This window comes from Clinocottus analis, unplaced genomic scaffold (assembly GCF_023055335.1).
Source record: "Clinocottus analis isolate CAN_PGR_092001 unplaced genomic scaffold, fCliAna1.0.p SCAF_16, whole genome shotgun sequence".
NCBI lineage: Eukaryota > Metazoa > Chordata > Actinopteri > Perciformes > Cottidae > Clinocottus > Clinocottus analis.
In genome coordinates this window covers 6,013,900-6,030,768 of record NW_027175887.1, presented here as the reverse complement: position 1 = coordinate 6,030,768, position 16,869 = coordinate 6,013,900, and the positions used below count along the sequence as shown (strand labels likewise).

The 16,869-nt window shown below is 42.8% G+C and overlaps 1 protein-coding gene across 3 annotated transcripts; it reads left to right on the top strand.

Annotated features, from left to right (window-relative positions):
• The first annotated feature begins 728 nt into the window (after nucleotides 1-728).
• Nucleotides 729-13,256, top strand: fbxl20 (F-box and leucine-rich repeat protein 20). 3 transcript variants are annotated; one of them, XM_068577962.1, is made up of 16 exons: nucleotides 729-919; nucleotides 1,021-1,208; nucleotides 4,497-4,558; nucleotides 5,372-5,426; nucleotides 5,574-5,648; nucleotides 5,792-5,886; nucleotides 5,990-6,058; nucleotides 6,138-6,233; nucleotides 6,706-6,832; nucleotides 7,582-7,656; nucleotides 8,266-8,399; nucleotides 8,792-8,852; nucleotides 9,009-9,053; nucleotides 9,145-9,201; nucleotides 9,325-9,537; nucleotides 10,973-13,256. In XM_068577962.1, the coding sequence occupies exons 2-16, from the start codon at nucleotides 1,167-1,169 to the stop codon at nucleotides 11,078-11,080; spliced, it is 1,314 nt and encodes a 437-aa protein (XP_068434063.1). In that variant the 5' UTR covers nucleotides 729-919; nucleotides 1,021-1,166; the 3' UTR covers nucleotides 11,081-13,256. The 3 variants fall into 3 exon arrangements, with proteins under 3 accessions (XP_068434063.1, XP_068434062.1, XP_068434064.1); XM_068577961.1 differs by having other exon boundaries at nucleotides 729-1,208; XM_068577963.1 differs by having other exon boundaries at nucleotides 730-1,208; nucleotides 8,269-8,399.
• Nucleotides 13,257-16,869: the final 3,613 nt, after the last annotated feature.

Here is a 16,869-nt window from a genome sequence, read left to right as displayed (position 1 = left end):
CTACAATTACTGTAGTTGGTGTTTCCATCAAAAATAATAAACAAATAGATTTTAAATCAGATGTTTCAAAGATAAAGAAAGACACTAATAATACAATTTTAAAAAAGTACCCTCAGTTACATTTTATTGTGGCACTCCAGACAAGGCTGAACTGTTATCAAGCGTGTGTCCCACAGGATGATTACGCAGTATGACGAGAAACCACCGTGGATTGTCATTGGATCCCCTGTCAAAATGGGCGTGGCTGACGAGAACCCGGAAGTGTGTTTCCCACAGCAAAAAAAAGTTGCATTGTATCTTTGAGAACAATTAATGCAATAGAATCGAGTTAGTAAGCATTTCAATGTTTGACTCGTCTTAAGGGAGCAAACCCCCCGCTTATGTGTACGATATAGTACTTAGTAGTATAAAGTATAGTAGTAGAGTACAAGGCCTCCAAGTTTAAATTACTCCTATTTGACACAAATAGCCATAGAAAGACTAGGTTATTTCAAGTAGGCTATGTGAGGGGAATGATCAACTATGTATATGGTATCACATATCTGAACAGGCCTCTATTTCTTGGGTGGCGTCAAAATCTACCAAAACCTGGATTAAGAGGGTTTTTTATTTTTAATTATAAATACTACCCTGTTGCCTCTTGAACGATATATGGGCTACGCTTTCAAAATCGTGGGACCCCACTTTGATATGTATCTTTGTTCCGGAGTTAAACGACCAGCCAATTAAATAGCTTAAGGGGAGGACTTGCTTTTTGTTTGTTTGTTTTATGGACGATACATGCGCCAGGGCAATTTCATTATATATTTTTTATTTTCAAGTGATGTAGGCGTAGCTCCATTTTAGGCTGCCAGGTCCTATTCCTGTCGGGCTATTGTGTGGATGGATGGAAAGCTGTAGCCTATAGGGGGAGGAGGAGGTGAGGGCGAAGCGAGCAGATAAGAGAACTGGCTTATTGGATGTCTGCTGCCTGTAGCTCGTATTTTATCTAAAATAGACGTCTTGCGGTTTGTTTTACAGTCCGAAAAACAACGACATCACAACCGAGGAGCTACCGACCGGACGGTAGCATGATAGTCGTGGAGGGGACTCGGAAGGAAGAGGGCCCGTATCTGCATTTCACTTCGCCTAAACCGAGTTCATTGAGTCGGTAACCAGCGTCCGACATGGGGAAGGAGGTAAATGGAGTGTCGCGGAGCCGGTTTGAGGTGAGTTCACCATCAATACAAGCTGACAGCCATTGACACACATCCACCGTAGCAGTTAAACACGTCAGGATGTGGGCCTACGGGCTGACTGTCGCTGTATTTATTGTTAAACTGCGCTTATAGAGAGGCTGTGGAAGCAGCTTCCGCAGTCACTGTTTGGGATTAGGTCTAACGCTATAATTTTGTTAAAACAATGCAGCTTTGGCATGACGTGTTTCCCCAAAGACACAAGTCGGCGTTTCCCCATAAAGCTATCGCATTGTTGTCGATTTAAATGGAGCGTTTTTAAAGGTCCCGAAAAATGTTTTCCTCGTTTCACATTGCGCCGTCAAAACAAAGACGCCGAAGCTCCACGGAGCACGCCGAGGACCTGCACACGTTCACGTATTTACCGAGAAGGGAAAGCTGTCCACTTCACTTTTCTAATGAGCCGTTTCATATTTGTCCTCATACCTACCACGGTGTAATTTTGTGAATATGACTTTTGGTTGTTTTCTTTGAGGGGTGGGGGAGGAGGGTTGTCTGACGAGCCGGATTGTTGTGCCTATCCATGGCCGCTGCGGTTGAGGGGGCCTCGGGTTGGGACCGACGTTACCCGTGTTAGCACACACACTATCAACAAATGGGCCCAAGCTGCCACCATGCAACACACACCACGACCTGTCCTGGTAGCAAAAGGGCTACATGTGCACACGCATACGAGCTACAGTGCTGTTGTATTGTTGTATTTACCATTGTGTAAACTTTGTGTCGCAGCCGCAAGCGGAGCGGAATATTTTGGTGAACACGAGCACCCAAACAGATCCGGTCGGTGACATTGGGCTGTGGAGCCTAAGCACTTGGTGTTGTTTAATCCCCAGCCAGTGTGGGATTTGTGTGTGTGGTTTTATTTATTTTTAACGGTGCAACAGCTGACGACTCGGAAGATTCAGGCCGTTACCTTCTGGCCCGACAGCTGCGGGAGAGCTGCCGTGTCAAGCTAAGCCGATTTGGGCCACGAGGAAATCGGAAGTGGCGACCTGGATTTCAAAATAAAGTGTGCATAAAGTCTGCATTTTTTATTTTTGGGGCTCCTGTTAAGAGGGTATATCTTTGAGACGTTGAAGATGCATGTGCTAGACTGATTGTGTCTTCATGAAGAATAGGATGTAGACGGTGTATGAAAAGTACACATGTACTTTTAATTTCTTAATTTATTTGTCGAGGACAGTGCTAATTATTCATTGGTTAATTTGTATTGATGGAAAATAAAAAAAATGAATACTCGAGTACTTTTGCAATAGTCAATAGTTGGTCCAGAATCAAGATGAAATTGTCTCTGTAATAGACCATCAAAAAATGCATAGTGGTCAAACCGCTCAAACCCAGTTAATGCACTGTAAGATAGGGAGAGTTACACTTTAATTGGCATTTCCTAAAATGTCCTGTTGTATTTTGTCACACTTAAGTGCCCTGCTTTAGACACAGATCTGTTCTATACCAGCATTTAAAAAACAAGACCACAGCCCTATGATATGTAAATAATAGCCCTATTGTGACTTGACATTACAACTCCTTTGTGTGCGTATAATTGGACGTTTGATGTAAGACTTGTTGAAGCAGTTTGAAATGTAGGCAGAAAAGCATTTTTTATTCCTGATGGCCTGTCTCTTGGGTGCTTCATATATTAGTTGTCCACTGATGTAGTTTAGAATAGATTAAATTGTTAAACCAAATTTAGCTGGTGATTTACCGTTAACTCTTCATGGTGTCAAACTGATCTATATATTTAAGCTTAAAAATTAGTCTTTTCCAAAAAAAAAAGCTTTACATTTTCTAAAAATATGTTCACTTTTTGTTTTGCTTCACAATGATCTCTAGCTGGAGGTTATAGCTCACCCAGCTCTTTACCTCCTGCCAGGCTGCTTCACTGACTATAGCTGACCAGTGGAGAAAACATAATGCTCACATTCATGCAGCATTAGTTTCATTTTATGTTGGATTCCAAAAGGGGACAGTGGATGCCCGTTGACCACGCTCATCTGGTTCTTTGGAAATGGCCCTGGATTATTTAGCCATAAAGTAGTGCTGTGAAGTGCGAGCTATCAGAGTCACTTTGCTCCAAATGTGAAATGTCCTTTCTTACTCCCTCAAAATGTTACATGTTTGCGCTGGCAGGCAGCCCCTGCGTGCATGTGTGCGCGTGCGTGTGTGTGTGCGTGTGTGTCAGACAGAGGCTTTCACCCCAAAACTGAGTTTCTAAACAGGAAAACCTGTCAGTTTGTTTTTATGTGCTGATGAATAGGTTGTTTCAGTGTCCCAGTCAAAATATGAAGCTATTGTGAATGTGGTTTTTGGATAGATCCCCATAATGAATCTAACCTCACTGTAGACTCTTTTGGCACCCATGGATTAATTAAAAACACACCAAATATAAATGTTTTCGAATGCTTCATATTTGTACCATTTTTAAAGAAGTGCAAAGAAGGACATGCAAATTCCTTGTTGATTTTGTCGCAGATGTTTGGCTCTTGTAAATCGCATGAGCATTTTTTATTTACACACTAAAGCCCCTGCCCCTCAATTACCCCGTCTCTGGTTTAGATTTATCTTTCCAAATCTATAGAGGAAAATGGATTTGGCCAGATGTTGCTTCATTTGCTTTGCTATGACTGAGTGGATGCACCCAAACGTCATTGTCTTAACATCTTACATTTTACAATGCAGTCCTGTCTTTGTGTGTGTAGTGTGTAAGTAGCTTGGTCTTAATGAATGCTAATGTATTGTCTCTTTGTTTACTGTGGCTTTTTCTGTAGATTAGGGCTTAGTATTTGCGATCACACAATGGGCAATTATTCACGTTGAAATCAATTAGCAGTTTGCAGAATCTGGAGCGATTTGTCTCAGTCACAAGAATAAATTGTAACTCATTTCAGTGTACATTCTCGGTGCATGTTGATGTGGGCGCTGGTGTCAATTCCACAGTGTAAACAACAGAGGAGGTATGGGGAGCATATGCCGGCAGAAAAGATAACATGACCGCAGAGGCCATCACAGCTCTGTAGTCGACAGTGCAAAGTCCTCTCCCGCGGCTTTTGCTTAGAGGACACAAATTCCAGTTTTTTGTGCTGCTTTAACTTCTGCTGCCCAATGTTTTCCAAGACTTTACATTGACTCTATCACAGCTGAAGAGATTAAGATCATTCCTCCTTGTTTATATGCTTGGGCCGTCATTGAGTGAGCTGAGTGGATGGAGCTATGTTTAAGATGGACTGCCAGGACTGATATTATCTTCTGCACCCTTTTCAGATGTTCACAAATAGTGACGAGGCGGTCATCAATAAGAAGCTGCCTAAGGAGCTGTTGCTACGGTGAGTTGACGTTTCAAAACACTTCAATCAAAATCCCTGTATTTTTTTTTTTTTTTTTTTATGCAAACAAATATATGGCATGTTGCATTCTCCCCACTCGCCTCCCTGCCTTCGCGCCAAATCAGAACATCCAATCATCCACAAAGGCACAATTGGCCCTGCACCACCCTCCTCCCATTACAGCCCCAAACACAGAGGCGCACATTGTGTATCTCACTATCATAAACTGTGACACATGTCCCTTTGCAGTGATTCAACTAAACCAACCACCAAGATGCAAATTTCATCTCGTTCCCCACCATCTCTTCTTCTCACCCCCCACCCTAAAACTGTAATTAAAAACAGATGCTTGAGGCTATAAAGCATTCAAATTGAATTCAGGCAAAGTAAAAGACAGCCCCTGAGCAAACAGAAAATGAAGTCCATAACTCAAGCCTCGGCCTTGCCAGCCAAGCTGCCTGTACTGCCGGGCCAGGTTCAGAGCCCTGATTTGTGAGGCTGGCAGGCTGTGCTGAGACACTGCATCCCTGCTTTAACTCGTATGCAGTTTTTGCTGCATCGAGGGATCTTATAGTAAGTTTCCATCTCTGTTGCTAAGAAGCCTAGACCCCACTTTGAGCAAACTCATATATCTTGCAAACGGGGTAAACGCATCCATCCTGCCTACGGTCAAAGACAATATTAGCTGATTTACTCACACCCCTGTGCTGTGAGTGGAAGCCGAAGCAGGGTTGAGTTGGGCAGTTTAGAGTAAAGAGGAAGCTTCTGGCAGCGGGGATCAGGGTCTCTAAACCGTCCCTGTCTGTCTTCCAGAATCTTCTCCTTTCTGGATGTGGTGACACTCTGTCGCTGTGCCCAGGTCTCACGGGTGAGTCTGTGTTCACAAGGTGTATGTGTGTGTGTATGCATGTGTGCGTGACTGTATGTGTTTTTGTCTGTGTGTTTTAGTGTTTGTATGTGCTTAGTTTGAGAACAAACTTGACCCTAAATGTTGCCTCTCCCTTCCTTCTCACAGTCCTGGAATGTTCTGGCCTTGGATGGAAGCAACTGGCAACGAATCGACCTCTTTGACTTCCAGAGAGACATTGAGGTGAATAAATCTGATTTTCGTCTACTTTACCTGTAACTTCAGTCTTTGTTTTGTACATTTCCCTTCACTTATGATATGGCATGACTTTTAAATTGAGGTTTTGAAGCATGTACAGCAGAATGAGTGGATTGTTTTTGTTCCAGGGCCGGGTGGTGGAGAACATCTCAAAGCGATGTGGGGGGTTCCTCAGGAAGCTGAGTTTGCGGGGTTGCTTGGGTGTGGGTGACAGCGCCCTGAGGTGAGTATGGCGAGGACTTGGCCTGACAGAAATTGTAGTTCTACTTCAGGCCCTTGGGGGAGTGAGAGAGTCCTGCACATTCTGTTTGTTTTTCTCTCTGTAGGACTTTCTCTCAGAACTGCAGGAACATCGAGCTTCTCAGTCTGAACGGCTGCACCAAGATCACTGACAGGTTTGTGCATTATTCTGGGAGGCCAGTGTCTCATCATGCTTCTTCTCCTTGAAAAGGCTCATTGTCTTTTTTTCTGCAGCACGTGTAATAGCCTCAGTAAGTTCTGTCCAAAGCTGAAGCACCTGGACCTCGCCTCCTGTACCTCAATCACCAACCTGTCACTCAAAGCTCTCAGGTGTGTACAGTTGACGTTGTGATATATACTTCTTCTGAATTTACAACATACACCCTCAGATACCATCAGTTTCCCTCATTGGTTTTACTCTGTTAAACTTACACTTACACAAGTCAAGTAAATACATGATACATCAGAGAGAGAGAGAGAGAGAGAGAGAGAGAGAGAGAGAGAGAGAGAGAGAGAGAGAGAGAGAGAGAGAGAGAGAGAGAGAGAGAGAGAGAGAGAGAGAGAGAGAGAGAGAGAGAGAGAGAGAGAGAGAGAGAGAGAGAGAGAGAGAGAGAGAGAGAGAGAGAGAGAGAGAGAGAGAGAGAGAGAGAGAGAGAGAGAGAGAGAGATCTTAAATGTTTCTGATAAGGAGTTAAAGTACCATTTGTGCAATTTACATACATATATAGTGACTTGTTCTTCTTTTGCCATCTTTTTCTTTTCTTTTACTCTCACCTGTCCTTTCTGAATTTCCTTCTGTCAGTGAGGGTTGTCCTCTGCTGGAGCAGCTCAACATCTCCTGGTGTGATCAGGTCACCAAGGACGGCATCCAGGCCCTGGTGCGTTGCTGTCCAGGACTCAAAGGCCTTTTCCTCAAAGGATGCACACAGGTATGCTTCAGGGCTGTGTATGAGCTGCTCATGCTGACCAGGGCGATCGGTGTCCGTGCTTTGTGCATAATGAGTTGTAGATGATTTAAAATTCTATTGGATACATTTAAGAGCAGCTTGATTTGTTAAAGTTAACTGTTTTAGTCCATTGTTGACTTCTTAGGCACGCTGTTCCTATTGCGCAACACTGCAGTAGGTAGCATTGTTTTGTATGTTCCTTCATCGTGGTCCTCACATACGCGACTGTGGCTTGGGTCGTCCCTCTATCAGAAGACTGAACCGCCGATCCTCTCCTCTAGTTCATGCTGAAGGGTCTTTGGGCAAAACACTTGACCTCAAACGGCTCCCAAAGCAATCACTGTGTTTACACAATATAACATGTAGTATAAAACCGCTATAAGTGGTTGGAAGACAATAAAAGCGCTATACAAATCCATTTACCTTAGTAACTGCCAAGTTCCTCTTATTTTCATTCCAGTTGAACACAGCTGCTGCTATCGCAAACATAAAAGGCATCACTTCCTGTGCAATAGAGGATGTTTCTGAGAAACAGCATGCCGGACACGGTTTACAGCAAATGTGAACAAATGTAGCCCCATGTTGTTTTATCAACAGTCAACAGGACATTATTTATTCATATAAGTGACACTATAGGGGCATGTTGGGATAACCATAGTATGCTTTATTTTCCTTTTTTTATAAATGTATTTTGGTTTTAGATGACTGTCTTTCCTCTGTCTCTCCGACAGCTAGAGGACGAGGCTCTGAAACATATCGGGGCCCACTGTCCAGAGCTGGTCACACTCAACTTGCAGACATGCTCAGTAAGTACAGGTAACACGGCCAGAAGATGTATCTCATCAATCTAGAAAAACACTATCTAGACTGTAGACAACAACAAATCTAATATTGCTTCTCTGTAAACATTGTTATAAAATCCCCGCATCTGCACCTTTTTTGGCATGAAAGTAAAAAGAACACGAACACTGTTGGTTACTTGTATGCTGATTTGCACTCGGGACACGTTGTGCTCTCCAACTCATTGTGAATGCCAATAGTCTGTGAAGCCTGCTCACACAATGCAAATCATTTTCTCTGGTTTTATGTCCTCTGCGGAAAATCCTCCTCATCCATCAGTCCATCTCTTCCTCATCTCACACCTCAGGAACCTCATTGTCTCATATGGTCCCACTCCCTCTTCTTTTTTTCTCTCTTGCCGAGCTATTCCTCGCCTGTGCCTCCTGAGTTTACTTAAATATTGAAAATTGAAAATGTATGGTGAGCGGGGGCGTGGGCCAAAGTTGTACATTGATTGCTTTTGATACATAGCTTCTGGTGAGCACAGGAAAAGCTTGTATGTGTTCACATCTCACATTGAATGTGGATTGAAGCGACCTCCCAGACATATAAACACAAACTGAACTTTCTGTCAGCAGCAGATAACAGATGAGGGCCTCATCACAATTTGCCGGGGTTGTCACCGCCTGCAGTCTCTTTGTGTGTCGGGTTGTGCCAATATCACAGACGCCATCCTGCACGCCCTGGGCCAGAACTGCCCTCGCCTCAGGTGAACTTGCACACAGATCCTCACTCTGCACTTGTTTTGTTACACTTGTTTAAATTGTCTTTACACCCCCATAGCGATCAATAAATAAAATGCTTTGGATAAAAAAAATCATCCGGTAGCCGTCGTAGGACGGTAAAAAGCCTGTCCTATTTACAGTCACATGCTAAAATGCTAGCTTGACAGCTGTGAGTACTAACAATAACAGCGTTCGTAATAATAATTTTGGGGGAGAAACTTTTATTGACAGGCAATTGGTGTTGCCGACTTGATGATTTTTTTGCTCCATTTTAGAGATTTAAAAAAAAGCTCCTGCGTCACTTAAAGTCCCAAAGAGTAAAATACTGCAAGTTATTATATTATTGTATAACTCTCTGCTCTTCTCCTTCATTCAGAATATTAGAAGTGGCTCGCTGCTCTCAACTTACAGATGTGGGCTTCACTACATTAGCAAGGGTGAGTGTGGCATCTACGTATTGTTTTGTATAGAAACAACAAGGTTTTCATGCTTACAGATTTCAATATTTCAATTTTATGTCTCATTTGTTTTTAGTCCCAAAATACCTTGAAAACAAAGTGTCTCTCCGTTGATTATCTCTTTCTCTGCTGTAGAACTGTCATGAGCTTGAAAAGATGGATTTAGAAGAATGCGTGCAGGTAATAAACAATCCAAAGCAACAAAATATGCTTTCCACAGCTGTTGAATGCAGTTATGACAATTGTTTGTCTTTTTTACATTCTGCATCAGATCACAGATGGAACACTCATCCAGCTGTCTATCCACTGCCCTCGTTTGCAAGTCCTGGTGAGTGAGTGTGTGTGTGTGTGTGTGTGTGGCTGCCACGCCTGTGGTATTTGCAAGCACAACATCGCAGCTTGTTCTAGCAGACCGTTAATTAATGGAGCTCCTGTGTTGGTCCTCCTGTAGAGTCTGTCTCACTGTGAGCTGATCACTGACGACGGCATCAGACACCTCGGCAGCGGTCCCTGTGCTCACGACCGTCTGGAGGTGATCGAGCTTGACAACTGCCCCCTGATCACAGACGCCTCACTCGAGCACCTGAAGAGCTGCCATAGTCTGGATCGCATTGAGCTCTATGACTGCCAGCAGATTACACGCGCTGGCATCAAGAGACTAAGGGTGAGTTGTGTGGGCTAGTAACCATGAGTAAGCACTGCTTCTTATGTACAACAAAAATACACTTGTTTTTGCTCCCAATTTCCGCAAGCTGAAATAAATGATCCAAGACTCTTCCTACACACACACACACACACACACACACAAAAGGCTTATTCTTCTGAAATTACAGTCCTATATGTGTTAACATCAGTGTTGGTGAGTACTTTTCTTTTTCCAAGATAAGGTGTGGCATATCAAGATACTGATTTAGCAGCACAATTATTACACAGGTGTGTCTTGGGCTGGTTACAATAAAAAAGGGCTTTCTTTTTAAAGTGTTTCATGACACAATTTCATGAAACAATGTCTCAAGTTTTAAGGGAGAATTCTATTGACATGCTGACTTCAGAGCTGTAGCTCGGGAATTTGATCCTAATTTTATTGACATAAGCTGTCTCCAATGTCATTTTTCTGAGAATTCATCCAATCAGACTCTTAAGCGCAGACCACATGTCTCCATACCAGCCCAGATCCTCCACATCCAGCTTCTTCTCCTTCATAATCGTCTGGGGCCAGACGCCCTAAAATACATAACTGTATCCAAAATTATGTGGAATCCATAGTTCAGTGTAACTAATAGTTTTTTCCATGACAAAACTGCATCATTTTAAACCTTTTATTGTTACTGGACCACAGTTCTCCTGTGTAATAATGTGGAGATGACACACCTGTCAGGGCGGATTGATGATCTGAGCAAGGGAGAGGTGCTCACTGACACAGATTTTAACAAGGTTTTACTCAACATTTTAGAGCAAAAAAGTCTGAAATTTAAATTTTGAAATATTTTTGCTCAATGTAGAATGTACGTTTGTATGTTTTTAAATGTTTTTAATGTGTAATGGAACAAACTGTCTCTTTGACATCAATTGACCTCAACATGGAAATCAAGATGACACAGCAACATGAGTTTCAGGGCTGACAACTCATGGCAAAATGTTGTTTTACAACAATGATAATTGTAAATGTCCCCGCTGCTGGACTGAAAAAGGATTATCTTAGCTTATCTTATCATGTACGAGCATTGAGCATAGCTGCTGCCCCGCTCTACAATCTCCAAATGAGGAAGGAAGCGTTTAAGTGGAGCATAATAAGCAGTATGACAGACCTTTTTTCTATGAAAACGTAAATGATTCCCATCAGCCTGATTATGATGCAGCAGGAAATCATTCCAGATGAAGGTCATAGATTCATACATTTTGTCCAAACAAAACTCTGGTGTTTAAGTCACCGCTCCACCCTCAAGAAGTGATCAATCAAAACCGAGGTGTAAAATACAAGTAGTGGGGGATCACTGTTCAGAGAGGGCTCCTGCTGTCTTTTAATTTTACTGGATTAAAAGTATCTCTACAACCCATTAACATATTTCCATCTATTTTTCCTTCTTTCCTCTCCACAGACCCATCTGCCTAACATCAAAGTGCATGCATACTTCGCTCCCGTCACTCCACCACCCTCCGTCGGGGGCAGCCGTCAGAGGTTTTGCCGCTGCTGTGTTCTACTATGATGTAAAGACAACAACCCCCCCTTTCCACTCCCCGTGTCCCTCGTACATGCTCCCCGCAGCCCGTCACGTGACCCCGGACCTGCTGCCCTCCTCCTGGCTCCCTGTCATCGAGTATATGCTGGTGTATCCCCCCCTGTTTGGAGCTGCAGAGAGAGGGAGAGAGCCAAAACACGCTTCATGGTCTTGGGTAACTTTCCCAAAAACATTCCTGAACCTCTCCACCACACGCATACAGGACACACGCGCACACACACACACACACAAACCAGGCTTTCTGCTATGCAGACATACTTGCATACACAGATTAACTCTTAGAAGAATGTCTGAACATTTCTGGTCTGTGTTCAGTGGCCAATCCAGTATTACAGAGAGGGTTATGTAAAAGTCCAATGTGGTCACCTCTGTTAAGGGATTTAACTCTTCATCAAATGAGGTACAAAATATTTTCTCATCAAAAGACATTGTTTCGTATTTGAGGGGAGAGACACACACTTCTATTTAACACTTTGAGATTGGTGACAGTTATAGTTTCTTAAGAAAATATAGTAAAATCCGTCTTAACCTCTCACACATACTTCCCTCGTTGTTGAAGGTCACTTGCCAGCTACCTCTAGACGGGAAAGGCACTTGAGTAAGACCTCAGTTAGCTTTTTCCTGCAGGCTGTTTTATTAAAAAAAAAAAAAAAAACATTAGGCGACAATGCAGCCAGTAAACTGCCGACACCTAAAACACACAGCAGAAAAGCCCGTTTTGTGATTTTAAGAAGAAAAAAAGAAGAAAGAAAACATACTTGCAGCTATTTGCACCTATTGCAGTAAAGCAATGATAAGACACTTTACCAAATGGCCATCTCAGAATTTAAAACTAGCATTTTACTAACAACACACACAAATACAAATCTTCATGCACACTGAGCTTGCTGCATCTGTACTCTCACCTCTCTCTGTTACAATCAGAAGCTTCAATATGCTGAAGAAAAAAGTTAAATATTTTTCTAAAAATGGACACCAATTAAGACTCACAAGTGGGGACTCGAGAAGATGCCAAATGTTGCATGTAACACCTCTAGTTTTTTAAAATCTAATTGTAAATAGAGTCCGTGAGTCGAAGCCAGCTAAACGACAGATGATGATATGAGATGGGGCAGAGATTTCTGTCTTCCTGAAGGAACTATGGCGAAGCTCACGCATGCTTGTGTAAGTGTTGGCGTGTGCGCTGGAGCTTCGGACAGTCCGAATGAGCCAGCACGCAACCTGCAGTTTGACAGAAGAACTGATGCTGGCCCGCGGAAGCTCTCGTCGACAACAGGAAAGTAATAAAGACGCTCTTTTGACGTAAGGGAAGAATATAAAAGTCTGACGTGACTACATGAAATCATGTTGTCAGTACAGAACAATGGAAAGAAAAAGCCAACTGAAAACAATCAAAGTACGTCTATTTTCAGTTCGTTTGATTTCATTTAGTCGCTCTCGTTTTTGCATCGGCGTCGGTTCCGATGGACGAGGAACTGGTGAACCACGCGCAGCCGTGAGAGGACGCGCCTGATGTTGGCATCGGCAGCTCTTCAACTCCTATGAGGCCTTGCAGGGGGTGGAGTTGCAGCGTGGGACATCCTGCCACCCTGGGACCGCCTCCGTCTGTCTGAGGCCAATGACACAGCCCGGGGTGGAGACCCGATCAGACCGGCGGTGGCTCTAAAAGAGGAAGTCATCTGAATTATGGCCTGCTGACAGATATGATGGAAAGATTTTTGTCACAACGGAGGGCTTTAATGGATTGCCCCCTCCCCCGCCCTATGAAGTATTGAAGCCTTTTCTTATTGATGATCCTCTCCTGCACTTGCACCTGCTTTATTTTCCGTCTCTTTTTCGTCCCGTTTCCTTTTATTAATGTGTCTTTTACTGCTTTTCTTTCTGATTTCCTCTGGATCTCGACCTTTTTTTTTCTCTTCTTTTGCATTTCTGTTTTTGGTGTGGTTTGGATTGCGTCTGCTCTGTGTTTTTGAAGTCATGAGTTCAGTGTCTCCAAGATGAGTTTCCTCTTCCAGTCCTCAGTTTTGATCTGATGGTGTTTGTGTTTTCATTAAGAGTTTATTGTTACTTAATGTCCAGACTGTAGCCTTTGTCCAGGGGAAGTGTTGGCACCAGTGCAATCGAAATAAATGTTGAACTTTGAGTTGGATTTTTTTTACTGTGAGTTGAGGAGGAGTTCATGATGACATGTATGTATGATGCAGGTTCCACTTATTGAATGTTTCCATCAAGGAGAAGTCTTGGGGGGAATGGCTGTTCAGGCATTGTGTGCCACTTAAGCAGAATCATATTTTTTCTCCCATATGCGTGCTTTGTATGCCTTGCTTTCCCCTCCCATGACGCACACCTGTCTAAATACATCAAACAATTCAGAAATTAGTAATGACGGCTACGACGGGCAGGATAAACTGAGATGAATCCTGTGTAATCCAGTCGGATCTGTTTGTTTGAATGGGGGATTAGGGAACAACGGAGTCAAAATGGCGAAGATATCTAATGGACTCTCTCTGTGCACCGAGGTTAAGACGGTTAACTGGAAGAAAAAACGTGGTAGGATTTTGGACTGAGCCAGGTTGTAACACCTGCTTGCCCTTGTCACAAACCGTACGTGGCACAGGCTGAGTCATCAGAGCAGCTACGTGCTTTTAAGCCAAACACTTTGAAAGGGTCACAGGTAGTAGCACCTGCTCCTGATGGTGTTATTTGTACAAAAAGAAACATCCTGCTATTTATTTATTTTCCATGGTACAAAATACACTACAGGCTCCACAAAGCAAGAGCTCCCGACTTATTGTTCCTCCCAGCATCAAACGCCTCTGTCCTTGTGTCAAGCCTTCCAGCAGTTTCCACAGCGAGCTACATATGCTTGTTTCATGTCCCAAACACTGGAGTAAGGTTGAGGGTTCGGACAGAGCAAGGGGTGAATCTACAGTGTGTTCATCGTAGATTGACACCTCCTGAAAGAAAAAACAAACTTTTTGACAATGACTGTAGTTCATATAATTACTGTAAATGCTTTTCTTTTTTTACAATTAACCGATATAAATGAATATGTACGTATGAATAAATATATACCTATATTATTAAGACTTGTCTGGTTTTCACTCTGGTGGGGAGCTTGTTCTGGTTTTATGGCAAGGGGTTGTCTGACGTTGTCGGAGCAGCAGATGGCAGCCACGAGCCGGTCCTCATGATCCACTGCTGCTCTGCTTTCAGCTCTCAGCCAGTGGCAGGATTCAGGACCGGTCAGCTATTTTATTGAGACACATTTATTTGCTTATCTTCGGAGTAAAGTGGGGTAAACCACCAGTTTGTCGACTAAAATATGTTTATTTTAAGGACATCATACAAATAATTCTGTCAGTTATTACATTGTCAATTGTTTCATGGTCAGCATTACTTTGTTTTCTAATTTCTGTTAACGAAATTTCCACTTTGCAATGTTTCTAAAAAAATGTAAAATTTTGTTCCAATTTAATTGTCTTTTTGTTATATTTAAGTGCCCATGAATATTTAAACATCCCTTCCTTTATATGCTTCCAATTCAAGGATCATTTATTGCCATTATGCAACACCGGTACGCAAAATGAAATTCAGTTTCAACCCATTTGTAACATGAGAAACAAAACAAAAACAGGATGGCATTCCTGTTGTGCATTTTATTAAAAAAATGTAAAAAAAAAAATGTGAACGGCAGCATAATAAAAAATTATATTGGAAAAGATGGCCTACATCTTGACATAAAAAAAATGTAACATGAAGAAAACATTGTGCTTCAACTTTGCGTGGGTTTGAGCATCATGATGTCGACACAGACTCCACCTCCTCTCGTCCCACCGGAGTCCTGTTATGTCAACAAGACGAAATGCATCTCTGTGCAAAACCACGTTTTAAAAGTTCCTCTGGAGATAATACGAGAGGCGAAAGCAGCAGAGGTCGACGAAACAAGGTCACTAAAAAGACTGACAGACTTGCATAATTGTGAAGTTGAGATGTTGTGGTGAATTACAAATGAAAACGCTTCACTCCCAACAGTCTATGCCTGAGATACCTCGTACGAGTGTCTCTTTGATCATGGCGGGAACAGCACAAGTCCCATAAGAGCACAATCTTTATCCGAGGTGCATGTTTATAATGTGACTATACGGCTTTTTGCGGCCCTATATGCCGATTCACGTCTGTCCGTTTGTGTGTTCTCATGTACACAGGTCAGAGGTGAAAGCACATGAACAATCTGTATCAATTTATTCCAGTGCAACGAGCAGCAGCTCTGGTCCTGTGACTGCACCATGACGACCGCTGTCACGGCTGGGATCTGTCTTCCGCCGCATGGGGCTCATTTTGTTCCTCTCATCCTGCTATTGTTTCCCCCTCGTCCCTCCATCACTGGTAGATCTGTGTGTTTCCACTCCTGTTTTAATGCTCATTTTTAGCAGCCGCATTCCGGCACCTGGGGTATCACATTGGAGGATGAAAGAGTGTTGCAGAGGGAGACATTTAAATGTGTGTGTGTGTGTGTGTTTGTTTCTCCTTCAGCAATTCTCTTAACTGTTCTGTGTTTTCTGCGTCTGAACACAGACAGATCAGATCACAGCTCACTGCACACTGCCCCACCAATACATTGTGCTTTGGTTTATTTTCGTCAGCAAAACCACAACAACTACACATCACCAGACAACTTTTGAGTTGACTTTTGTTCCGTTCTTTCCCCCCTTTCAGCAGTCCCTCTGCTATCTGCTGTGCTCTGGCTCTGAAGCAATAATTAATGTGATAACTGAGGCTCTGTCTTTGTCTTCATTCTGTGTCTTTCTGCAATCCACCCACGCACAAGGACTTTCTGACAGCTTAGAGCAAACTTTGATGTCAGGCTTAGGTGAAATAATTCAGCGCAGATAGACAAAAATACTTCAATCAGTGTTTGCTCACAGTGTTGCAGTGTTTGCTTAGAAATCACTTTGAAATATCACATATTGTGTTAACTCCACCTGTCTTTTTTACCTTGACCAGGTTAATGCAAAAAGCAGTTGCTGTGGCTGTGACACAAACTGTATAGGCTTCGTTTTTATTTGATTTGTATAAAGAGGCCAACCAATAGGAACTCGCCCAGGAGTCTGGTGAAACCAGGTAGAAAATGAGATTGCGATTGAAATCGTAGGTGCTGATCCTCTGGCCTTATCGTAGCTGCTTTAAACTAATCATGCCAGCCTTGGTGAAGCTTTACCTCTGCAGGAAAGCCTTCAGCCCCTGTGTTTGGAGAGCAGGTGGGAAATGACAAGGAATGAATGATAACAGATTTAAGAGTGCACGGCTAAAAACTCTTCCCCCACCCCATAAACTAACTGAAAGTAGTGCAACTCATCCCATATGGGTCATTGTCTACTATAGGAGCAGATGACTGTGATGAATTGACTTACAATTTTATTAAATAGGCTGCAGAAAGTTCTGCAACAACATCCTGCACCCATTTCTGTCACTAGAACAATCCTCTGACATTGATATATAATAATGACGTACTTTTTGTGGTTTTTCCCTGCATCGTGTGTGTGTGTGTGTGTGTGTGTGTGTGTGTGTGTGTGTGTGTGTGTGTGTGTGTGTGTGTGTGTGTGTGTGTGTGTAGAGTCTGTGCTGCTGGTTGTACAGCGGCCTAGCCATAAGCAAGTGCCTGGCGGTTTTTAATACAAGCTAGATGGTGCCATTAATTAACCTTTTGGAACTACTTGTAGTCATTTCATTAAATGCATATTTAGTTTGCACAA

What these genes read in the sequence shown, in the direction of transcription:
- fbxl20 (XM_068577962.1), top strand. Translation starts at nt 1,167, where the DNA reads ATGGGGAAGGAGGTAAATGGAGTGTCGCGGAGCCGGTTTGAG. An exon ending in GCTGTGCCCAGGTCTCACGG is followed by an intron (nt 5,427 to 5,573) that starts GTGAGTCTGTGT and finishes TCCTTCTCACAG; the next exon opens with TCCTGGAATGTTCTGGCCTT. An exon ending in GCCCTCGTTTGCAAGTCCTG is followed by an intron (nt 9,202 to 9,324) that starts GTGAGTGAGTGT and finishes GTCCTCCTGTAG; the next exon opens with AGTCTGTCTCACTGTGAGCT.